Genomic DNA, 26,882 nt, shown 5'->3' on the forward strand with positions numbered 1-26,882 from the left:
CACACATGTGAACAAGAGGCTACACATGCATTAACCCTTTAACACCTGTCTATTTTAGTCTACTTTCAATATCTGGCAGCTATTTACAATTTACTGCATGTTAAATTTAAATTGAAGAAAAATAAAATAAAAGTTTTATTGAGGAAAATCAAATAATAGATTAGGGAAATATTTTCGTCTTTGTACAAACTTATCATCAGTATTGCGTTTGGTCGTTTTAAACTAGCCTAATCTGCCAAACCTCTGAGAGATGATTCCACAGTCACAGTCAGATTAACGACTGCACGTCATGTCTCATTACCATGATCTGTAACACGTAGGCATTTGTTTGATATATAGAAAAGCCCCAGTACTGTCCTGTACTGTATCTAACACAGGTGGTTTCCTTTCACATTAAACGCTAACACGCGGCGGCAGTGGTGATAGTCGGCCATGTTACGAAAGCCGTCATTTACCAAATGATTCCGAACGCTTGCAGACGATAGAACATGAATTGGAGGTGCTGCTACAGTAGCAGCACCTCCTTGTTCTTAGATGACAACCAGCTGTGAATTTAATTCCCACACTGTATAGACTGAGGTCACACACTGGGAAAGAAAGATAGAGGATGGAATAATACCTGTTAAATCCAGGCCACAGGGGGATCTCCTTCCTGTTGCATAGCTTCTGCTATACATACGTCTTACTGCTTCTCACCTTGTCCTCCATGTCTGTCTTCTTCTGCGTCCGTAAACACTAACAAGACAATTGAATTACATGAGATAAAGTCATTAGCCCGTACAGACAAAGGGAAGAATTGTTTCTCTGGTTTTCCTCTGTGGTACAGTAAGGCTACGACACGGCTGAGTCATGGTTTGGTGAAGTTACTGAGACGCTTGGGTGGTATGGTTTTTATCTTTCTGCACCTTCGTCGACAGAGAGTAACACACTGGCTCTCAGCACTGTTTAAATAACTTTAAGGGCTGCAGAGGCTCCTCGTTTGGTGCTGACAGCTGAAAAAGAGAGACAAACAAGGGGCTTTAGGGTGAGAGAAATGCTCCTGTTGATGAAGTAAGGGGATATTTCAAAGCAGAAAACTTCATTCCTGGTGTTGTGTGTGGCAATGAGGGACAGATTATTATATCCTGGTGATCCAAGTGCTCGTGCAGTGGGATAAAAAAAAGGTTTGGTTGTTTTTCAGCATTCTGTGCTGCTTTCTTCAGAAAAACAACACAATTACGTCTGTTTTTCTTCTTGTAGCAGGTATTATTACAAGAGCCCACGATTGAAGTATCAATAAACACTGTCATTTATGCGGCAAGCACTCAGAGTTACACAGCACTGCACGTCCAGTGTAATTATGACAAATGAGAGGGCTTATTCTTGACAAAGAGTATGAGATAACTGTGAGATCATGTATGTAATTAGTTATTACACGTTTGCCCCGTGTTGGCGTTTAACAATCCTGTTCCTGGTAAGTCCTGAGAGGAGAGCGTGTTTAAAAACATTATAAAAACTGAAGAGGAAAATCAGCAACAGGTGAACAGACAGGAGTCATTAAAGCCTAAATGTTATTTGCTTGTATGATTCCTTTATAGCCTCAGAATGATTTTTATGGCCCAACCACCCACGTAACATTCAGGGAGCGTGTTCTGGTCTATGTTGTCTCTTGCCATTAGTGCTCCCACTCTTATGTGTTGTGTTAGAAGAGCAATAGGAGTCAAAGAAAGTCTTTTTCCGCACTAAGCATGGCTCAGTTCAGTTATCGGAGCGGCTTATGAGATCTCATCACTCTCTATCCTCATAATGTTCCTGTCAGTGCGCCGGATGGGAACTATTATATGACACACATCATCACTCAGTTGATGCAAGGACCCCCATAAATGCTGGCACTTTTACTACGCTAGATAGTATTCAGTCTACGCCTGGTGGTTCGCGTCTTTTACGCAGATTTCACAAATGTGTCCCGTGTGCTTTGTCAGTCGTTCTTAGGTTGGGCGATAAGTCCCATTGTTATCCCGTCCATGTAAATCCACTGGCAGTGAATGGAGTCTCATGCCTCCTGTCTGTGGTGGATGTTTTCTGACAGACCAGTAACGACGTGGCTTGGCAGCAAAAGCTAATTGTCTATCGCTCATCTGTCACCATTAGCATTCAAGGTTCATTAGCCAGCGAGCACCCAATCTAAAATATATTTATGCCATAAATTTTGTATCACTCAACCCTTGGCAATTTCAGAATAAAGGCTCTAACAGTCTCTCACTGAACTCTGGATTTGTCACATTTTATCTCAGGATTGAATCTCTGTCTCTGCTCGTCTACATGCCAACGTGTCCCTGGGCAAGACACCTAACCTTAAGTGGCAGGAGTAGTGTGATGTGTATCTGTACATAGTAGAAAAAGCACTGCACATACTGGGTGTGAGTGGGTGAATGGCGTCAAGTCATGAAAACACGGATCATTTACTATTTGTGTTCTTTCATTCTTTCTTTTTTTTTACTGTATAACATCACATGGACCAGGTTCTACAAATATAAATCAAGATTTTGGCTAAATCTGTCACATTTTCATCACATTGCTGTTTATTAACCCTTAGAACACAGAGTATTAAGCTGCTTTTTTTCCATTATATATACAGGCATATACAGAGACTATAAGAATGTGTGTCTTATGTCCTTTTGTTCAGTACAACCATACGCAATCTGATGAAATGATTCTGAAATTTTTATTTTCCTGAGCAAAAAGTACTCCATTTATTTTGGAATTTGGAAATACGTAAAAGTTTGCTTGGCTCATTCTTTCAACAAAAATAAAAGCAAAACTGACGTCAGCTGTGAATTATCGCGACTCCTACTATAAAAAAGTGATATAAAAGCTGCCGTAACTTTGACTCAACAACACAAACCAGGGTCCACATACAGCGCAATTTGATCTTAAGTGGGCCAGACGGGTAAAACAATATCCTAATAACCTATAATATATAACAATCTGAAATTAAAGGGCAATTTCAACAATATTTACCATTTACACAACTTATAGATCACAGTGGATCCACAAAGGCACAAAACATTTAGTCACAGGTATCTGGAACTGAAAAATATAGTATTTTCACAAATTCATCCTGTGGCCCTCTGGTGGGCCAGTTCTGGCCCGCGGGCCGTACATTTGACACCCCTGTTGTAAAGCCTGACGATGTAGCGTATAAACACACATGCCAGGATGTCCGAAAAGGGCTTGTGTATTATTCCCACGGCAATTTGCCAAGGGGCAGCACTAAAGGGTTAATATGCATTTTCCCAGGGAGATAAATCAATTGTGTTGTAGAAATGTACAGTTTTCACTGCCCAGACAACAGATGTATCGACTCTACTTGTGTGGTTGCTTTTGTGACAGCGCAGACTCTGACTGCTGTCAAGCCTCCAACAATTCTCTCTGTTGTTTAGTTCCAGACTTTGACTTTTTTCGTTTTCTCCATATATTCATTCATCGTCGTCTTGAGGCCTTGAAGTACATTTTCCGTTCCCTTTGGAACATCGTCGACTATAACTCTGCTACTAACGCCTCTGTTAGTGTGGTGTAACGTTGCAGGATTGACTCTGAAATCTGCCTATTGCTGCTGTCTCTCTCGTGCACACTGACAGCAGACCTTCCTCTTCCCTGTATTCATCATCTCCATTCAGTGACTCACCAGAGTCTGCCATAAATTGTATATGAAGAAATGTCACTGTAATTTCTACTCAGTCAAACTTTGTTTTGAACACGGTTATATTTAAAAGTCAGATGATCTGCAGGGAGTTGGTGAACACGGTTCAAATAGCTTGTATTAGAGGAGGCCATAAATATTGATAGTCCAGCTTTACAAATACACGGCGACCCTCTTCAACTAAATCTGCACTATTATGACACTGTAGACTTTTCGGAGAGCTAACAAAAGAAACTGCCTTCTGTTTATCTGTATATTATATGTTCTGTGTGTGTGTGCATGCGTGTGTAAAACAAACACACTATATCTACACGGCATTTGTGTACATTCATGAGAGAAGATTCACAGTCAGGTTCATTAGGAGCTGGTACTGAGACAGATAGATGACACTGTGACTCGCAGAGGTTGGGGGAATCAAATTTCCAAGGTATTTTTAGGCTCCGGTGCCAGGTACAGTCACGTCACCTGGGTTATTGGAACAAAAATAGCATGCACCCTCTACTGAGCGGGTGCCGTGGCGGCAGGGGAGCAGCCAGAGAGAGCAAAAAAGGGGGCGGGGCGGGGCTGCTGGGACAGCGACGCTTGATTGAATGAGACAGAGCGGCAGCGTCTGACATGATACTGACTGCGTGAGCTGGTGTTTGCGTGCATGAAAGTGGGCCTGCGTGTGTCAACCGGCACGCCCCTGTTTGAGTTCTTGCTTGTAGTTATGACTGCGTTAACTGTGTGTGTTTGGACTGCATTAGAACCACTCCTGCCACCTTTTCTTCCAGGCATTATGGCACGAGGATTATTCCTTTGTGTGCTCACAGCTCCTCGTGTTTGATGTGTGTCAAGATTTCCTGACGTGTGTTCGTGAAAGGGAGACAGATTGTACTTTTACATGACGTTAGACCGACTAAAAGAAAAAGACAGTGCTGCTTATGCATGTATACGTTCAATTGGACCCAAGTTTATGCGTTGTCATCTTAAAGAATTTAATATTTGAATTTTTGAGGATGGTAGGAAAATGCCACCTAGTGTTGTGGAGGTGGACTAACTTCATACAATAAATTTAATTCTGTGTGTTTGTATACTGGGACAAATACAGTAGTCCAATTAACCCTTCTGTTACAATCCAGGATTTGGCATGAGTACTTCTCATTACTGTAACTCCAGGGTGTGACCTTGCAGAAGTCCTGAAGATTCACAGAGAAGATTCATCAGTTTGGGATGTCAGCTTCTCAGTACCCTAATTCCTAAGTGGTTGAAGAACTGCCAAATATTTAAAGTGAAAGTAATCTTGGAATAAGGGGCAGAAGCACACACTCAAAATCAAAATAAATCCCGGCGACCTGATTATCACAACGGTCATAAGAGGGTTAAACAGAATTGAAGTGAAGTTACAACAACTCACTGACAGAGAGTGAATCGTCCACGTGTGCTTACATATCTCAGCTTTACCGCAGGTTGTGTAGCAGTGCACAGTGCGATGGTAGACATGTTCTTCATCACGTGAGAGTTGTCCGTCCCGAAGTGAGGGCTCTGTTTTGTCTCTCTTCTCCTATAAATACAAAACATGCCACTGTTAAATAATCTGTGCTGCCTGAGCAGCAGGTGTAAATACTTGCGTCTCCTTGTACATTCCTCACCCCCTGCAAGATCCTTCCACCTTCCTCCCTCAGCCGGCTGTACCCCCTTCACAAGCTCGCATCTCTCCGCTCAGCATTTAAAGACCCCTCTCTTCCCCGCTAAAGCATGTTTACATAGGAGCGAGTGTGTGTTTTTTCTCCCTCTCTGTCGAGGTTCGAGTGCCTGTTCAATAGGCCGATGGTTGCACTTCCTTTTAAGGGTTGATCGCAATAGCCTATCACTTACCGTACATGTGTATAGCATCTGTGTAGGTTTGTATTGAAGTGCAGCGTCGCGGAACGAAAGCAACGGGGTCGTGCCTGGAATTAGCCTCTCACAGAGCAACATTGTTTCTCCGAGCTTTGCTGTTTCATAGTTTGACTTGTTAGGAACTAGCTGTCACTGTGGTCAATTTAATGCACAAGTCCATTTTTCCCCTCCCCCACGTGTTCCTCACTGACACTCACCATAAAACTCAGCTTAATCCCAGTGACAGTGACTTTGCTTTTGTTTTAAAAGACACACACAAGGTATGCATTGGACCTCATCCAGGTTTAGATTTACTGTGAGAATGAAAGAAAGGTTCAACCTGAGCTTTCTGTGCGCTGTCATCCTCAAGTGGCCACAGACTTTTGGTTTGACATACTCCTGAGCCATTGTTCCACTGTCTCTACCTGTGTTGCCTCTCTATTTTTCTTCCTGTCTCTTGTGTTCACATACACACACACACACACACACACACACACGTACAGAGTGCCATGTCTAAAGAGGCTGAGGTAAACTGAGGCTGTCAGGAAGCACGGAGACCCACCACTGAGGTGAGGGATGTGTGCGTGAAGTCCCATGAGCCTCCAGCACTGGTCAGATGCATGACAACAGTCGACTTTGTGTTCCAAGTGTGGGCTTTTTCTGAGAAACCTGTTCTTACTGAATGCTGTGTTCACGTTTATACAGCAGCAGCAGCAGCAGCAGCGCCGGGGTGCACATGAGCACATTTACCCTGCTGAACAACCACGTTTACTTCTGGAACTTTTTATGTAGGTGCTTCTTTGTGTTTTCAGTCACGTGACAGCATTTTTCCAGCCGTCTCACTTCAGCGCAGGAATGTCGCCGGGCGACATGAGCTAATTGGCTTCATTGGTGTTGCATTCAACTCATTTGATACAGTGGTACATATTAAACATTTGTGTGTATTTAGACGTTAAAATAGACACAGTTTGCCGGTTTTTTTTTAAGCATAATATGACAAAAAAACGAGTAAATTTCTTATACATCTGTCAGCAGCAAGTCCCTAATTCATAGACATAGAAAAATAAAAGATTTTGTTGATCTGACACATCAGATCACAACACAACAAGATAAGCTATTGATATTATGGAAGGAGATAAAATATTTATATATAATATATGTTAGACTGAACATATCGCAAAAATTATTGATTTAATTTTTTCACTCAGTGACTGAGAGATCATAGTTGATTATTAGATTATTATTAACAACGTTGATCGACTCATTGGAACTAAATGTTCCAGTGAAGGTAAATTATGATGGCAATTATGTTTGTGTGTGTGTGTGTTTTCAAATTGGAGACAGGTTTGCAACATTTGCTGCCTGCCACATGTTTTAGTGCAGAAGAAAGACATTTGACTCTGACTCTGAAAAAAACAACAAAACATTTGCAAGAAAGATATACAACATGGTTTACTTGAATTTTGTAAAGTCCCTCTACCTCTTCAAGAGATCTCTGGGCGTCTCGGTGTTCTGGCAGAATCCCATTCACAGCAACTCTCTGCACTTTGCATTACCTCTCAACGCTGATTATTATTTTAACTCCTCGCATTTTTATTCCCTCCTACCAAGCTCTTGCCAAAACGCCATCTGTGTTCTCGTGGTTGTCGCCAGTGTAAGACACTGCTGCTGCAGTAATCTGGACTGCAGCAAAATAGACACCTCAATAAAAGCAGATCTCCTGACTGCCCACGGTCATAAAGGAGAATAAACAAGGTTAGGGCAGAATAATTATGCAGACCTGCTTCCTGGTATTAAGCGACTTACGTGACGTCTTGCGTTGTACAGACACTGGTTTTCTGGTTCTGGAGGCAGAAGAATTCACACCATACATTTACTGTACAGTTTCCATTTGAAAAGCAAGATTCACTTTGTGAATGTATGTGCAGTACATGGACAGGATGAGATATTCAAGGGGCAGCTCAGTTTGGTCACATGCAGAGGAGAGACAGTGGTTATGTTGGAAAAAGGATGCTGGAGATGGAGGAAAAGAGGAAGACTACAGGAAAGGTCAATGGATGTTGTGAAGGAGGACATGAGGACAGCTGGTGTTACACAAATGGACAGACGGGACAGGGATGGAGGGAGGCAGACCCCTTAAGGAAGAAGCTGGAAGAAGAAGAAGAAGAAGAGTACAGTAGATGTAAACAATCACAGAGCATTTACATTTTATGAAAGATTCCTTCTCCTTTTGATCCCAGATGATTCATCTAAATACACATTTACTCTAATTAAAATATCAGAAGTGCAGTGTAGGTACAAGTTTAACAATTTTACCCAATTTCAAAGCTTACTATTCAAAAAAAACCATAAGAAAAATGGGTCGACTCTAACCTGCTGAAGCTGTGGAAGTGTGAAATCAGTGAAGCCATGTTGTCTTATTATCATCAGCAGCAGCAGCAGCAGCAACAAAGAAAGTGATTAGTCATCATTCATTTATTATGAATGCTGGGAGACAACAACAAGTACCGGCGAGCAGAACAAAGTCTCCAGGAGTAATTCGTGTTCGGGTTTATGCAAATGAGTGGAGACTGAGTGTAATAACACCCACATGCAACATCAGACCAGAAGAGACAGCTTCAGCGACACACATCAGCTGCAATATTAATCACCACGGAAAAGGCGGTTTGCCGTGCACTACAATAACTTCACTATTGTCTCCCTTGCTTTTTAATTTGACCTTATCACAGTGATGCATCCTCTAATGTTTTCCTGCTCGGGTACAGAGAACCTCTCATGTACCATTTGTGCTAAGGACAGAAGAGTTTGCTGATTTCTGCACCGCCGTCTTTTGTCAGTTGGACAGACAGTGATTGACCTCACAGATGTTCCTCCATAAATTACAAACACTGCTGAGTATGGAACGCTGAAAGTGTCGTCTTCTGACACTTTGCTGCTGCTTTTAGCAACTGAAAAGTGTCTGACACCTTTCCACATGGCATGTCTTTAATTTAAACTCTGTCCACTCTTCACACAGCAGGTGGAGTGTGGATTATTCAAATAGTCAATTCGCGATTAAGGGTGGGTTCAAATATGGATTTGGTGATGTATCGTCATCCTTCCTTGTGCCCCCTAAACTTTGGAAAGGGTTGCCCGTGGAAATTAAATCTGCTCCCACATGGAACATTTTTAAATCACTTTAAAAACACCTCTTCTCCCTGGCCTTCACTTCAGGATAAAAATAGTCAACCAGGACTCTTCTATATAGTTTTTGCAATTTTACTCTTCTATGATGTCACTCTTTTACTGTTTTACTTTTTTTATTATTATTGTATTGATTTTATGTTTTAAAGATTTTATGTTTATGGATAATTAAGTGACATTTAACAGTAAAAATTGTATCAATCATTTTGCACAAGCCGAAAAAACGAGTTATAAAAAAAGTTATAGTCAATATATGCATTATATCAATAAAAGAATAAAATCCCATCATTAAAGTTAGTAATCCTTTAATACGTTATTGTGTCACAACTGAAAGAGCACATTAGAGCTGCAACTAACGATTATTTTCATAATTGATTAATCTGTCGATTATTTTCTCGATTAGTCGATGAATCGTTTGGTCCATAAAATATCAGAAATCCTTAAAAAATGTTGATCGGTGTTTGTCAAACCTGGAAATTATGATGTTCTCAAATGTCTTGTTTTGTCCACAAACCAAAATGATTGACTTTTAATGATTTCTTTGTTATCCAGAGCAAAGAAATGAAGAAAATACTCACATTTAAGAAGCTTAAACTATCGGAAATCTTGTTTTAATCATGAAAAAAGCTTTGAACCGAAAATCGATGATCAAAATAGTTGTCGATTCATTTAGTAATCGATTCATAAACGAGGGAAAAACTACTATCAAACAAAAGTACAAAACCTGACGAGATGGGCATGGAGGGGGGTTACGCTGGTTCTCGCTGGCAACAGACAAAGGGAGACGCAGACCATTATATACACGGTAATGGGTAACAGGTGTCGGGGAAGGCGGGGAAGACGATCAGAATGGCGGGAAAAACATAAGGGGAAGGAGCAAGTTACCTGAAACTTTCAGAATAAAAACACATGCTGACAGCATGTGTTTTATAATAGCACAGGTCCCAGAATCTTTGTGGCAGCAAATACTCTTTCAGCTGAAACACAACTTTAAAAGCTGATGGTGTAAAGTGCAGTGCAGACAAAAAAAAGTGATTAAAATGAGTTTTAATAAAGAACTAACTTAGTGATAAGCCTTTGTTCTTCACATGACATGATGACAACAAAACGAGTAGGCTGTCTTGTTAAGGAGTTAGAGGTGTGGAGCCTGTCACCTGAAGCTCGCCACTGAACAGCCCACCTCTTGTTCCGTCCCCCCCCCCCCCCCCCCCGCTATATTTAGAAGAGATCCACTGTCAGAAAAAGGTACGCGCCGTCAGCCCAACAGTAGGCAACGCTGTTTCACATTAGCAGTAACTTCATAGAGCTGTGTGGCTGCAGCGAGGCTGATATCAGTACTGCTGCATTACACATTCAATTCACATATACGTGAATTGAATTTCACTTCAGGGAGAGGAAGGCAGACTTCACCACAGCCACTGGAAACCACTATATAGTGATGTAATTACTGGATGTGAATACATTGAGTGGTTAGTGTGGAGGAAATACAATAAAAAAAGTGTGTATTTAATGAAAATCTGAAAGCATTATACTTGAAGGCAGTTTTATTTATGACTCTTATACTGTACTGCTGCACGGACACATTTAATAAAGAAAACAATACAAAGTTTTAAAATACAATACAATCCATAACAAAAGCACAAGAGGAATAATAATAATAATATTATTTGAAGCACCTTTCAAGACATCTAAGAACACTTTAATAGATAATCATCATCTACAACAGAAGAAAAAATAACATTATTGGGTTTAAAATTAAAGATCCACTTCACCCAAAATATATGCAGGTTTTTTTTGTTTGTTTTTTTTACTAATATCCAGAGATGAATGTGTTGTTTGATCATCAGATAGTGGATCTGAGAGACGTGTCTCATCCCCACAACAACAAGAGGAAGTTGGGATAAAAAAAAAATAAAAATAAAAACTGACAAAAAGTGACTGCCTTCAAAGAAAATAAAAGCCCTCTTCACTTTGTTTCTGTCAATTATAACAAGTTTTATGAGTAACAGATCTGAAAAAAAATCAAATAAAACTCTCTAATAGAATGTGAATTAAACAAACACAGCAGCATTGTAATTGTTATAAGTTTATTCATTTGACCAAGTGGGGTGGAAAAATGGGTGAAACAGCCTTCTAAGAAGAATACAAGTGTATAAAAGTAGTAAATAATTATAATAGGTCGATTTATTAAAATACAAGATTCAGTTGAAAACATTTAAATGCATAAAGAAGAAGAGAAACAAGATTGAACTGGTGACAGAAACACAGAGATTGAAAGCACTTACAGTACTAAAGGTTATTTTTATTGTTTATTTATTTAGATAATGACTAACTAACTATCTGTACCCATTTGTCATTTTCTCCTCTAACCTCTTATGAAGTTTGCGGTTCATCACTTGCCCGCCCTCAGTCGACCCCTTCCACTTTGATGGCGTCAGTTTTGTTGCCATGCTGATTTGAAGCTTGTGGCTCCACCGGTGATTACTTGTCCTCCAAAGTACCTTTTGCTGAGTTATATTTCTCCCTGATGACACACACGTGCTTTGTTAGCTGTGTCATCATCTGCAGGTTTGTGTGAAAGTCCTCGCACAATAACACAACTGCAGGACTTTACTCGGGTGCGTCCCTCATCGACTCCCATCAAGTCCAATTTCCTGGCCCACAGTTAACGACACTAACTTGTTCTCCTTCAGCAGTAAGTACCTGACAGATGGCCTCGCGGTGTAATTCACAACTCATGCCACCATCTTCTGGCAGCCGCCCCATCATCACCAGCTCGTGGTAGATTAAGCTCACTGTGAGCAGCAGATAAAAAAATCGCTCTTTTATGAAGGACAGGCTCAGCACGACTTCACTATGTTATCCTTTTTTTCCCCGATTTAAAGTGGCGGTGCGTGACTTTTGGTGGTTTTTATGTTGTTGTTGATGTAATTACTCTGCCTCTGTTTGGTCTTTGGGAGAAGAAACTGTGTGACATTATTTCTACGCTGCATCATTCATCTAAAACAAGCTCTGTCAAGCAATACTATCAGACTGACTGAGTCTTCTTTGCGCTTTTTGTGTTTTCAACAGAGGTGGAAAGAGTACTGAACATCTTCTACTCAAGTAAAAGTACCACTATTTTGATAACATTTTACTTAAGTACAAGTAAAAGTACTGGTATAAAAATGTACTCAAGTTAAAGTAAAAAAAAAGTAGCTTGTTTAAAATGTACTTTTTGAACAAGGTTCTTTCTTGTGTCGTGCAAGAAGGACAAAGGGACACAAATCTCACATTAGTTCTTTTTAATTAAAGCCAAACTTTTACAAATTAAAGTGCTGGCAAAATAAAATGTGTTAAAACATAATGAATCAGTCAAAATGGGTCAAAGGTCACACATGCTTTAACTTTCTCACTCAACCAGGCCCCTTAATCAACACCTATTCACCTGTCCTCATCGTTCAATGCCAACGTTTTTTTTTTTTTAATTTTACTCAGTAATGGATGTGATCTAAAATATAGCAAAGTACAGTGCTGCTAAAAAAAAACATGCTTAAGTAAAAAATAAAATTGCAAATAAAAAAAACCCTACTCAATTACAGTAATGCAAGTACATGGTAATTCATTACTTTCCACCTCTGGTTTTCAGTCATACTTGTCCACTTACTTTGTCCACTTACTTTATCAGTTGCTTTTTCTGTCCATCTGTCTTGACATGAAACAAATCACTTCCTCTGTGCAGCGACGAGGAGACACAGAGCACAGTTTGAAAGTAACATTTGACATTTGTGTGTTTAAAAGTTACGCCTTAGGGTTTTGATTGCTAGAGTAATGGAGAATGAAATGGATTATTAAATGGGTACATTCATTTAAAATGTCTACTTTTGCCACCTCTCACATCTTTACATGCCGTTACACAAGAAAAAAACTAAAGGAAAAGATAATTAGTAACCATATTAATAGCCTAATTAACCACCTTATTGTCTATTATCGGTGCCTGTGTTAATGTCAAGACTGTTTTTACAACAGGATTTAATTAATTTTAAATAATTTCATTCATTGATTCATTGTAACCATAAAGAGCTTTGGTTTAAAAAATAGTGAAATGATGCCTCACCAGATGAAAGTCTGTTTTTAGAAGTTACTGCTGCTGGTTTTCACTCTGGTGCTATAAGCTTTGAAAGTGGGTCAGAGGTGATCTACTCTACAGTTTTGCTTACCAACATCAAGGTTGCGTCGCTCAATAGATCAAATCGATAACTGCCGAAGCAGCATCGCAGGCACAACTCGCCCCGATCACATTTCACCCTGGAATATATCTGGCTCACACCTTTGATCACAAATTACGATATGGATTAGATGTGAATGTGGTGCTTTATATCGCTCGGCTCTCAAAAGTGCCAACGTTGGAGGGCGGCAGAGACTTTACTGACATGACGTGGTCGATTGTTTCATATTTTCTTTGATTTTTATTTCCCCCTGGGGTGTTTTTGCCGATGACATAGTGAAGTGTCTGCTGAAGTTGTGCAAAACTGTGGCAGCATATTATGTTGCTAGGTTTTAAAAGGATATATAGTTACTCGATGTTGTCTCTTTTTAATGCATGGTCAGTGTATTACTGTGTGAAACCCCTCTCTCTCTTCCTCACTCACTTTCTCCTGCCTCTTGGCAGCAAATCTGAATATTGCGTGACAATGCAGTGCTGCCAAGTCAGAGATGACAATCATAAAGTCAGTGCTTGCATCGGCTGGATTGACTCAATATGTATGCAGTTAGTGTGGAGATGTACTCTCTGAAATGCCAGCGCTTCACTACACTAGTATTGTCAGTCCAATTTGTTTGTTTCATCTTGAACAGGCAGCCTGTTGTTTGTTTACTGCGGTTGGGTCCAGTTTCTGTTTTGTTTGGCAGTGACCGCAATTATGTTCCAGCTGCTTTTGCTGAAGATGTTGTTACACTAGTGCTTTATTATAGCCTTAAACCCCTATAAACCCCTGCCTGCCTCCAGATGTCATCATCTGAAACGTGAATGGCTAGAGATCAATGAACCACTTGAAGCTTTAAAAAGATCTAGTGTGTAATGTTTTGTTTTTTTCGCAGAAATTGAATATGCTACCCCTAAATGTGTTTGTATAGAATAGAATAGAAAGTGTGTAATAGTGGTGGGAATCGCCAGAGACACTACGAAAAGATATTATAGTGATATTGCGAGTATTTTCGAAATCATATCACGCCACAGCTCCAGTGAGAGAGAGCACTTGGCACCATCTAGTGGACTGAAATGAATTAACTCAATACATTTTTTATGCTAATCCACAAAAAGTAATTAGTAAAAAATGGTATGCAAAAAAAAAGATTCTTTGCCCTGTAAAAAAATCACAATATTTCACCGTATCAATTTTTATAATTACTTTAAATATAAAATCCTTTGATTTTCCTCGGCTGCCATCTCATCCTGGCATGTTTCTTCAGCAGACTTGAACAGCCAGAGCAGCCAGAGCATGCATTTCGCATTTGCAGTGGGAGCAAACTCCCCCAGTATGCAAAGGTCACCACAGTGAGGAGTCCTCGGTTTGTGTCTCACCAATAAATGTCACCAATTCTCACACATTGAACAGTAAGAAGAAAAAAAATAAACCTTCAGTAAAAAAAAAACAGAAGAACAGAACTCTTGTATCTTGTTCAGGAGGTTGCCAAAGTGACCTAAACCTCAATTTATAGCTTTTACCTTTATTGCCAACATGATATAATTGATTGTATCACTACTGTTCGGTTATTTGCTGAAAATAGAAACCTGAAATGGCCGAGGGTTTTGTCACCGAATCATTGAGATGGATACTTGCACCTAACTTGAATTGCTATGGCCAACCACACAGGGAGCGAATGCTTGAAAACGTCAGGGAACGCCGATGTGTTTCAACACAGTAAACGAGTATCGATCCGTTACCAGACTCAATCACCTCCATACGTGCCTGGGAGTCTAACTTAAGACGGGGTCTTGTAGAGATTAGACGCTCGTAGAGCTTCACTGTTGTCACAGCTGCTGGTCTCAGGGCTAGCTAGACCACCCATGTTGAAAAAGGATGTTGTCATTTGCAGCATATTATATATACATATAAACATATATATTTATATATATATATATATATATATATATTTATTATCTAAAGAGGCTTCCTCAGTTCAATTTTAGGGAAAATAACAGTACAAAACCACTCTCCCTGTGTTGTGCAGTGAGTCTCTGCTCCCAGGGGATTACAGATATCAATTTTATGGTAGTTAATCATGGCAGCGTGAGGCAAAAGTGAGGCTTATTTGTTCCACGTATAAATATTTTTGCTGCGGTTTAAGTCAATATTTTTGCATGGAAAATGGATCTTGAATAAACACAGTGTGGACACGTAGACAGTGTATACTGCACATGTGCATAGACAATCCTTAAAAAATGTGTCGTTTCTTTCCAATCAGTGGAACAGAAACCGTCTTTATTGTCATGCAGTTGCGTTGCACCCTGTTAACCTCTGTGTGTAAGGGATTCCTGACCTTGTGCTCATGACTGATTAACCTGTCGCTCTTGAAATAAACTATGAATGATACTTTGCCTTGATATCCAGTGTTTTCCACTCTGTTGTGCAAGCGTTGGACTCTATTCCTCAGGCAATATTGGTCTGACTGTTCCCTTCAGAAACTTTATTATTAGTTTTTCTAAATTATAGCAAGTCAAGGTGGATTAAATATTGTTTCCCATACTTTATAATGCCTTGAAGTCAGAGACATATTTTGCCCATGTGGACCAAAAAGAAAAAATGATTCTCAACACTCACTCACAGCACAATGTCGTCTCACAGTGCTCAGAGGGAATTGCTTTGATGAAAATGTAAGGTAAACTTTGTTTAAATAAAGTCTGCTATGTATCATGACTTTCTTCTTTGTTCTCACTGGCACCGATGCTTAAGACTCACTTTGGGGCTTTCATTTTTCTTTAGTATTTATCTACTTTTGGCTTTGTTTTGCACAAACTGTGCCGTGTCTATGACTAACTGTGCATAAACATTAAAAAAGAGAAATAGAACATGAATGTTATTTATATGTGACCGAACATGAGAGCTACCCATGCACATAATGTGCATGGATGCAGTGATAGGTGTCTGCGGGGAGTCATTTCAGTGTGCACTCAGTGTCACAAACACTTGTGAGTTGCTGTTGGCTACTGGGGTTCTTTAACAGCTCTGTGGGAGGTCAGAGATTCTGTAAAGGCACAGGTGCAGCACTCGTGCTTCAAATACCTTTCCCCATGGGATGAAATATGGAATTGCTCTGGCTGCAAATACATGTGTTTGTTAGGATAATTGAGTAAAATTGAGTAAGATCATATTAATTTTTCTGTTGTATACAGTTCAGTTTTGCTTTATACATGATGGTTTAGTACAGAAACATTTACAATCACCGAAACCTCAACATTTTTGCTTATTTTAACCATAAAAGGACCAAAGAATGTCCTGGAACTCTCTGCCACAGGACATAAAACAGTCCAATTCTTTTACCTCTTTCAAATCCCACCTCAAAGCTCACCTTTTCAGACAGGCAATCACTTTATTCCTGGGACTGGAATGACCTCACTGTTGCCCTTTTTGTTACTGCTGTTTTATTAATATGATTTATTAGGTTTTTACTATTTGACTGCTTTTTTTTTATCTTGTCCCTTTGTACAGTGACCTTGAGTGACCTGAGGAAATGCATTCCAGAATAAATGCATGAAAAAGCACTGAAATTGAGAGGATATGCTTCATTACAAATGACAGCGCTGCATCTGATTTTCCACTAATTCTGAACTGCTTTGACAGAAACAGCAGGATCTGCCTTTTTACTGTTTGCATTTCAGTTGTGAAGTGATTCCCAATCAAACAGCAGTCGTACTCGTCATAGCTCAGTGTGTGTGTGTGAGAAACCAGTAGGCTTTTGTGTCTGCATAAATTTCCCTCTCGAAAAAGAAATGCCTTCAACCTTTACTTATGAAAAATCAGATAAACTCTGGTGACTAATTACTATGCTCCATGAATTTGCATGATGAAACTGACACAAAGCCTGTTTTCAGACAGGTAGAAATGCCAGAATAAAGGTTATATGGTGCTCTCTCTCCCTCCATTGTTAAACCCTACATTTGTCATGCTCTCTTTTTTCCATGCGCTGTTTCACTTTTGTATGAAAGTGTTCTGTAACTGCATATACAAGCTATTTGCTGTCATGATTCTATTTTAGATTAAGCAACAAAACAGTCGTAATTTAATAAATGGTTTATTAAATGTATTTTCTGTGAGCAAACATATCGTTTGCAAATGTAAGTAAAAAAAAAAAAGAAGCAATTGTTTAACAGGAAAGACAAATTAGACTCAAAACATCATTTCAGCCTTTTCAGACACTGAGCATAAAAGACTAGGTTTCTAGCTCCACCTACTGGACATCAATGGAAATGGGGGAAGTCTTGTATTCGTCCATTTCATCTTCTCTGCCATACTTTCCCCCTGTTTCCTCTCCCTCTCTGTCCCTTTTATCTAATCGACCTGTTTTTCTGTCTCTCTCTCTTTAGAATATGCCAGGACATAAAAATGAGCTCCAACAGCACAGACCCTGGTCTCTTCCTCACTGCAAACCCCTCATCACCAGTGGCTGGAACGTACCCACAGTCAAATGCTCTATACCAAGGAGAAACAGGAGGAGACCCCTGGTTTTTTCCTGTAAACACCCTGGATGATAATTCATCTTCCACAAGCAAACTGCTGAACCTCACTTTAGAATCCCAAAATGGGAACAGAACTGCGGCCCTCAATTCCGCGGGTGGCCACCCCGTGTGGCAGGTGGTCCTCATTGTCCTGCTCACAGGAATGTTATCTCTTGTCACCATCATCGGCAACGTCCTGGTAGTGGTGTCTTTCAAGGTGAATCGCCAGCTGAAGACAGTAAATAACTACTTCCTGCTGAGCTTGGCGGTGGCTGACCTCATCATTGGGGTCATTTCCATGAACCTCTACACAACTTATCTCGTGATGGGCTACTGGGCCATGGGCAACTGGGCCTGCGACCTGTGGTTGGCTATAGACTACGTAGCCAGCAACGCATCAGTTATGAACTTACTGGTCATTAGCTTTGACCGTTACTTTTCAATCACCAGGCCGTTGACTTACCGGGCCAAACGGACCACAAAGCGAGCTGGGATCATGATCGGCCTCGCCTGGTTTGTGTCTCTTGTCCTGTGGGCGCCAGCCATCCTGCTGTGGCAATATTTTGAGGGCAAAAGGACAGTACCCTCAGATCAATGTTACATTCAGTTCTTCTCAGAGCCCACAATCACCTTCTGCACAGCCATAGCAGCTTTCTATCTTCCAGTGACAATAATGAGTGTTCTCTACTGGCGCATTTACAAGGAGACCCAGAATCGCTCTAAAGAGTTAGCTGGATTGCAGGGTTCGGGGGCTCGTGGTGGAAATGGAGGAAGAAATGCGAACGGCGGGGGTGAGAGGACCCGGTTTGTCCATCAGACAGGAAGTTCTAGAAGTTGCAACAGCTACGAGCTAACTAGGTTGTCCAGGAGGAGGAGCACATGTCGAGAACTAGTCAGCCGCTTCCATTGCTGGCCTGGGGTTCGTTCTTGGAGACCTGGTAGTTCACGGCAAGGCGACGGTGATCCAGATCAGAGCAGCAGTGACAGCTGGAACAACAATGACGCTGCAGCCTCACTGGACCACTCTGGGTCCTCAGAGGATGAGGACTGTGGGGGCAGAGAGATGATTTCCCAGAGTCATGCTATTTTCTCGATTGTTCTCAGCATCCCTGGTATAAAGGCCGCTGTCAACTCCCAGCTCGCCTCCTGCGAGGACCTGGATGCAGCCTCAGAGGAGGATCCGCTCAAGGGAGCAGAGTATAATCGAGACAGTGTTTCGACAGTCGACGCCAACACCATTGCCACCACTACTCCCGATGGAGAAAACAATTCTGAAAATAGCTACCACCAACGCTTCTCCTCACGAAAGATGCAGTCCATGCCAAGAATCCAGGCTACGTCCAACCAAGGCTCTCTGGGTGGATCCCAGACAAGTGCTACCACTGCCACCGACGGTACCACTACCAGCACAAGCACCAAATCCCCCTCTGTCCCGATGTCCTTTAAAGAGGCGGCTCTCGCAAAGCGCTTCGCAGCTCGAGCTCGGACACAGATAACCAAGAGAAAGCGCATGTCCTTAGTGAAGGAGAAGAAGGCAGCTCAAACTCTCAGTGCCATCCTCTTTGCTTTCATCATCACATGGACACCTTACAACATCATGGTGCTAATCAACGCCTTCTGCAATGTCTGCATCCCAGAGACGCTGTGGGCAGTCGGTTACTGGCTGTGCTACGTCAACAGCACGGTCAACCCCATGTGCTACGCCTTGTGCAACAAGACTTTCCGTACGACATTTAAGATGATACTGTTGTGTCGCTGGGACCAGAAGAAAAGGAGGAAGCAGCAGTTCCAGGAGAGGCATTCAGTGGTCTTCCACCGGAGGATTCCCAGGGAATCTACGTAAAGAACGGGACGTTAGAATGGATTTGTAAAGTGATTTGAAAAGGTTTAACACAGGACAAGGAAGAAAGAAGCATCCATGTAGATTTGTTTCTGTGGAGTTTCTTTACTTAATGATCCTTAATGTGTTTCTCTGCTGGCTTTGTCAAATGCAGCAGTCAGTCCTACTGTACGTGGTGGTCTTCAGATGTCATGTCTGTGTTGGTTCATCTGTTTAGCGGAGCTGTTGTTTATGTGTGAAGGGTTGCGCGAGGTGAGATCCTGAGATGAAACCCTCCTGCCTGTACCCCGGAGAACCGTTTCACATTAATCCAGCTGAGAGAAAGTGAATGGGAGTGGAAATAATAGAAAAGGGCTTTAAAATGCATTGCAGGAGAATTACTGAAGTGCAGTTGACACAAGGGAACAGAAAATCTTTGTCACAGGATTTGGGATTCACATTTCTTGTCACTTCTCTCTGTGGGTAGCTAAACCTGTAATGTGGTTTTGCATTTTAAACAAAACTATGTATGTGTAATGTGTCACTGAGAGCCAAGACAAAATTACTTTGTGTTCATAGGCGTTGACATTGTACTGATTTGATCTGCCAGCCTCTTCCCTGGCAGTTTTTTTATTTTAATTTTATTTTTTAATCAATGTTCAATGCCTTTCTACATCAATATAGCTTTCATGTCTTATGGAGTATAACGAGTTCTTGAACTGTGTCCTTACTTTTTCGTCGGCAGAAAATTGTTATTTTTGTGATATTCATCTTTGGTTTTCCTCGATATTCCGGAAATTTTGAGCCAGTCTGAAAAACGATTCTTCTGATGTTCCGTGTGGCACTACAGTCAGTGGACCGCAGTTGTGTTCAATGTGATTGTTGTGGTTTTTATGGTGGACACAATAAGTGCATTGGTTGTGTTTTATGTACTTGCAGTTTTATGTCAAGAGTATTGATTATACAAAAATTGTATTCTGTTTGTGTACATTTGGATATTTCTGACTTGATACACATTGAATGGTTGCACACACTAAGATGTCCATGTATGAAGATGTGTGTTTTAGACTTAACGCCGTCTTTTAAATCCATGAAGCTCTTTGATAAAGGCCACTCATCCTTCATATCGTAGAGAAACGGCACCCTCTAGTGGCAAAAGAAAGACCTGTTTTCCAGGAAACAGTTGGTCCAACTCTCACAATGCCAATGTAACAAGAATGCTTTTTTTTATAATTGTGCAGCTGTTATGCATTATTTTAAGATGTTTGCGTTCATGAGTAAGCTTGCAGTTATCAAATTTTAGATTTTTAAATATATATTTGGGATATTTAACAGAATGGCCACAGGCTTTGAAGGTAGAGGTTTTATCTTTATGTCATTATTTGTTTTTGGTTTCATAGCGGTGACATATTTCTTCTTTAAAATAAAACACTTAGTCATTGATTTGTAAATAGAATGGATAGTGGTTGTGGTCAACATTACATCATTTTTCTCTAGAGAAAATGGGCAAACGTCAACAAAAAGCAACATAAAGAGGCCAGCTTAGATGAGAATTATATTTTATTTATAATACACATTATGTTATTCCTATTTTAAAAGGGTTTTCTGTTGTTGTTGTTGTTTTGTTTATTTCCAATGTATTAGATTAACTTTATCATTAAAGTTGGCAAAGTGATTAAATGGGATTATCTTGGATACAATGGTTACACAGAGGTGGTTAAAGAAGATGTTAAAAAACAAATCCCCCCCATGCCCTGTCAACAGTGGATATTACGTCTGCTTAGTGGACAGTGTGCTCCAGTGTCATAATGCGCTCTTCATCGAAGGATAAGAGATTTTTGTACTGAAGCATTTGGAATGTTATGGGAATGTAAAAATACCATAAAGGTGAACACAAACATTTTGTTACATTTCAAGTACGCTGACCGTATTCATATTTTAAATCAATAAACAAACAAAAAACTTTTGGACAGAATGACCTGGGGTTTTTTATGTCACAAGTCATAGCATGAATGTTTGCTTTGCTTTTGTTTGTTATAAATTTGTTGAATTATTCATTTTCTTTCATTTTCTTTTAACCTTAACAGAGAATATTACATAATATATTACAAAAAAATTACATTTAAACTTGCATTTGTTAGTACAACCAAAAAAAATACAATTAAAAATTCCTCCTGGATGAATTTGTTGTGTTACATTAAAAACCTGAAGAGACAAGATCAGTTTTGTCCATGTGGTGGCGATAGCTTCAAACCCCCTGCCCAAGAGAACAAGGTGAAAGGCATGCTGGGTAACAGCTTTTGTTGGGAGGACACAGCTGGCACACATTTGCTGATTGCAGGAGTGATGGCACCGAGGTCCACTCAACCAAAAGTAGCAAAAAAAACAACTGATTCTGTGTGGGATTAAATGTGTTTTTGTGACTCTCTGTCTTCATATTGTCTCCACAACCATAATGTCAGCACTGAGTGTGAGAGTTTAAGCAGTAACTGAATAAAGAGTGCTGCACTGTTGCATAATGAGGCCTGATGAAGTTTGTTAGAGCAGTGTCAGACAGAGCTAATGGAAGAGCGGCCACAGAGAGCAGACATGTGATGAGGAAAAAACCTGACTTCATGTGACCCATGGCTAAGGAGCGGCTCACAGGCACAGACAAACGCCCATTTGTGTTGTTTTCTCCAGTCAGTGCTGAACCACTGAGGAGAATCCACCAGGCAGGCAAGTACACTGATTTTTTGACAGTCTATTTTCCTTCATTTCACGTTTAATTTAACGTGTCTGTTACTGCAGTGACTTTGACTCAAGCTAAGAGATTGTTACCGAGAAAAGACACATTCTGAAGTACAAAAAAAAGCTTGTGTCTGTGGAAGCTTGTGTTTCAGACTAACACAAACAATGACAAAATCATTCATTTTTATACTCATTATTTATAAAAAATCGATACATTGACATTGTTCCGGTAAGAGTTAGGTGGTGATTTTACTGGTTAGTGGTGGAAAGCTTGATTTTGACTGTACCACACCCAAAAGGATCAATCAACTCTACATGCAGACCAACACATACACAGTTGTATATTATGATCCCAGCAGATATTTCTATATAAATGTTTTTCTGTTGTATATAAATGGGTGTCGAGTAATTACTTAAATGGATATTTACAATATTTACAATTTATCTATATTTAAGGGGTTTAACTCCCATGAAATCTGATGACTATTATGTCAATGAATTGATGTTTTATCTGAAAAATGAATTAGAAATTCATGAAATGTGAATACAAAAATGATATTCTGTTTACATACAGGAAGAAAATTACCTTTTAAAAAGGGGAAACCACAAATGTTTGTTATTTTATGATTTTTCTGTAATGAGAAGTAAAGTCATGACTCTCTGTTTGACTGAATTTTCTGATCAAACCAAATAATGTTATATTAAATATTGTAATATTTAAGTTCTACATTAACTTGTACATCAGAACGACAGTTTCCCTGTGCTTCTGCTGTTGTCGCCACGCATTAGTCTCACTTTGGATCGTTTGTCAATAGGTTTGTGTCTGAGAAATGAAGTTAGTAAAAAAATTGTAGTTAATTAAAGGACTAATAAAAGTGTGAGGAGAGAAAACCCTTTATTAAGAATTTCAGTAACAGAGAAACAAGTAATATTCATTCATTATACACAAAAATGTGGCATGCAACAGAGGACACATGACTTCTTGTGACAACTTGCCCTTTATCTTTTATCTTGTAACATCTACACAAAATGCCTTTTGTCTGCAACTGTTAATCTGAAATAGTAAAACAGTCAGGGTGAATTAACTTGTTCTTTTCTTTTTACTTCAGCCGGTAAAGTAGATCACCTCCTCTCTGGCTGAAGTCACAGTGGTCAGGATGCAAACGATCAAGACCGTAGAGACCCAGGTGCCCTTTCTGAAAGAGAGCTTTTTCACGACCACCTTTATGGGAAGGAGGAAGAGCAGTGTGACCAACATTCTTCGCAAACAACAGCACGTTACTCATCATCAGCAGCAGCAGCAGCAACAACAACAACAACAACTGTACATTGTAGAAGAATTTATTCCCCTCTCAGGTGTAAATAAACAAGAGCTGCACACTCCAGAGCGTCAGCGGCTTGCTCGCTCGACCAGCAGCCCGTTATGCAAGACAGCTGAGCGTGCAGCAGCAGATGGGGATAGAAAGGAGGGGCAGAAAGAGATGAAGGATCAGAGAGTGACAGAGGCTGTGCAGGCGAGGGGGGGGGGACATGCAGAGAGTGGTAACAAGCCCGCGGCTGTCAGTGCCAGTCTCCTCCTCCTCTCATCTTCACCAGCATCAGCATCATCATTGCCAGGGGAGGCAGCATCAGCATCACAGCTGCATTTGTCTGTGGTGGACAGACAACGGGGATTGGGCAGCTTTGAAAGTACTCCCATCAGAGGACCGGCGTCAGTCGCCCCCCAGGAGGACACCCAGCGTAGCCAACCTCGATCCCAGCAGTATGGCCTGTTAGCCAAGGGTGTACGCCTGCTCAGGAACATGGGGAACCATGAGACAAAGCAGAAGAAAGCTGGAGGAAGTGGGGATGTCTCCGGTGACGGTGAGGCGGATGAGAGGGAAGTGGACAAAAAATCGAAAAAGTCCCACAGCAAGTTAAATAAAGGAGGAGGAGAGCATAGCAGTAAGAAGAAATCAAAGACCGAGTCAAAAGGTTCAGTTTTTTCTGGCATCAGGAAGAGTTTTTCCAAGGCACTGGCTAAGGATGAAATGTTGGAAGATGGAGGATCGGCGCACGCTGCCAAAGCAGAGCTCAAACCCGGTGCCGAGGTGAGGCTGTCAGTGGACGAGATGGGAATGATATCAGATGTTGAAGATGTGAGCTGTCAAACTGCAGAGAGTCACCAGTCTATGGTGGATGAGTTTGGACAGAAGACGAGCTCTGGGTCGGATGCTGACCTTTACAGTTTTCACTCTGCAGCAGCCGACAATGAAGACCTGTTGTCTGACATCCAGCAGGCCATACGTGACCAGTGTGTGCCTGATGGTGGTGTGCAGTCAACTGGCCGTTTACCAGAATGCTCAATGACTAAAGAGCAAAAGGTCCCTGAGAAGGTAACATTTCACCAGCTGTTTAATATGGATAATGAAGTTGGTCGTGGAAGTGTTGGCCCGGGATTAAGTAGTATGGATGATAAATTGTATAAAGAAAGCTGTGATTTTCCTTCAACAAGAAACTCATCTGGTCCAGGTTCTCTGAGTGAGAGTGGTCCGACGTCTTCAGGCCCAGATACAGAGACAAGCAGTGGCAGCCTTCTTCCAAAGACCAACAGCACTTACAGCTTCCCTGATACAACAACCACAACCACAACCTCCTATGAGAGCGCTGAGGAGCTTCAGGACGACTTGGAGAGTCTGGTGTTTTACCCCCAACAGTGTCAAGAGAATCAGAGCAAGAACTCAAACATGTCACGTGTTCACTTGGATCCTGTTGTGGCAGAGATGGGACCGGTTGGGTCTCACCAAAGTGCAAGCAGCACGGACCTATCAGTGGAAAAGAAGGAGGAAGACGAAACTGGGGGACGGGACTTCCTGTCCCTGCAAAGGAGGAAGAGTAGTCTGTCTTTTAACCTGCTTACAACAGATACCCCCCCTTGTCCTCAACCCAGAGGAGCATCCTCTAGCTCCCCCTCCACTGTCAAACTCTACCCACTAGTCCACCCGTCCTATGTCAAGACCACCACCAGACAGCTCACATCTCCAATTGGCTCCCCTCTGACCAGCCCTCATGTGCCCAGGAAAACAGATGCCGCCGACCCTTCAGTGGAATCCAACAGTTCTCAGGGATTTAGACGACGAAAGCAGAGGTCGTGCTCCCTCGCTGGGCCGCTCACAAGTTCTGCAGAATCGTCCACAGAGTTGGACGAGCCGAGGGGAAGGCGAGGTGGTGCCGCCACCTTCTCGGAGCAGACACCAGAGAAGAGTGGGACTTACTGGACACTGGGTTCCAGGAGGACACATTATGCCCGACAGAACTCCACGACTTCAGTACCTTACCTGGATGTCTTCTCAGGTGAGTCTTGGTTGAAACAGGTAACTGAAGCTCAGTCACTACATGTATGTAGACATTTTTTTTTTTTAAGTACTGAGTGAGGTTGTGATGTAGATTTCACTGATTATGTAGAATAACCCTGTGGAAGTCATTGTTTTCTTAGTGGTCATCAGTGGTTTATCGTTTATCTCATAACCTCAGCAAAATAAATGCCTTTTGTCTGAAACCACAGAAAACATTATTTTTTCTTAGTTGTCAGATTAGATCAGAATCAATCTAAACTATCACCACGACTATTTACTTTACTTTGTATTTGTTTCATATGATTTATACATACATACTTTTTTTAATGTACATTCATTATATGGAATAAATTGCTGTACATGGATCAAAATGATGAAATCCCTAAAGAAAAAAAAACATACAAAGAAAGAATAAAATCATAAGAAAAAGGAATTAAATTCAAATAAATAAATGAAGATGATTGCAGGTTTATGTATTTTGATTCACAGTTCTTGACAGTGTCAATGGCCAACGTCTATGGTGATTATTTTTCATTTTCATCTGTATTCAAGATGTAATCACTTCCATAATGAACTCTTCATTCACCTTCTGTCGCCACTGATTTACGCACAGGTGAATATTTCAATAAAGGCCACAGTGAGTAATTGCCCCATATTTATCAATAGGTTTAGGTTATTCGCTGGAGTCAAACACTCATGCGTCGCCATTTGAAGTCTTTTGTGTGAAAATGTGATTTAGTGCACCTGTGATCTCGGGGTCAGTCTGAGCGAGAGAGCAGTGAATGAAGTGGGAGAGAAGCAAAAGAATGATTTAGCCCTTAGACAGGTTTACATCTCAGTAATATGAAATAAAGCCTCCATGGTTCTAACTGCAGCCCATAATATACCTTTTTATATATAAGAATTCAGATATTCTTTTCTTATTATGAACATTTCCAGCTATTTATCCATCCCTGTCTCTGACACAGCTCCTCCCTGTTGTCTCATTAAGGTGAAATATCTTGATTTATTATTTATTTTTTAAAAGCAGGGGACAATAGCTTTCGGTAAATGTCATTTAACGGTCCATAAAAATCTGCTTGGGATTATTTGAACCATGTTTTACATACCACTTTAGTTTCAAGTGAAGGAGCCGCTTGGGTGAAAAATAAAACGTCTTGAGGAAATGTTCAGCGCAGTGGCATTTAGAGAACTATGACCCCGGATGAATGAGAATCCACACAGACAACAAGTGAGGAACACACTCGGTCTTTTCATGGCATCTGTTGACAGTGAGAGAAATACAGAGCACTGCCAGACTTACCCTTTAAAGTCCAAGTAGATTATTTTCAAACTTGAAACTAGATATTTCATAATTTACATGATTTATTTTTGCTGGGAATCCACGGCTGGCCCGAAGGTCACACTGCGCCTCAAACTCTATCCTTGTTTTGATTATGCAACCAGTGTTGTGAAAGGATGATGATGATGATGATGATGATGATGATGGTGGTGGCAGTTGCCTGGTGGTTTAAATCCTGACGTTAAGTGATTGATTTAAGATTTGAGAGCACAATAGCTCATGAAAACCAGGGA

The 26,882-nt window shown here is 40.8% G+C and overlaps 2 protein-coding genes across 3 annotated transcripts in view; both read left to right on the forward strand.

The window, feature by feature from the left end:
- The window catches only part of chrm3a (cholinergic receptor, muscarinic 3a), a 78,450-nt gene extending 58,382 nt beyond the window's left edge, over nt 1-20,068 (forward strand). For both annotated transcript variants that reach the window (XM_058650755.1, XM_058650756.1), the window contains one exon: nt 17,292-20,068. In XM_058650755.1, the coding sequence (XP_058506738.1) occupies nt 17,292-19,266 (1,975 nt within the window). In that variant the 3' untranslated portion in view covers nt 19,267-20,068. The remainder of the gene's footprint in view (nt 1-17,291) is intronic.
- Nucleotides 20,069-21,611: 1,543 nt separating this feature from the next.
- Nucleotides 21,612-26,882, forward strand: part of fmn2a (formin 2a) — a 36,951-nt gene continuing 31,680 nt past the window's right edge. The window contains exons 1-2 of the mRNA XM_058651181.1: nt 21,612-21,960; nt 23,082-25,305. Of these exons, the coding sequence (XP_058507164.1) occupies nt 23,130-25,305 (2,176 nt within the window). The 5' untranslated portion in view covers nt 21,612-21,960; nt 23,082-23,129. The remainder of the gene's footprint in view (nt 21,961-23,081; nt 25,306-26,882) is intronic.

This window comes from Solea solea, chromosome 15 (genome assembly GCF_958295425.1).
Source record: "Solea solea chromosome 15, fSolSol10.1, whole genome shotgun sequence".
Lineage (NCBI taxonomy): Eukaryota > Metazoa > Chordata > Actinopteri > Pleuronectiformes > Soleidae > Solea > Solea solea.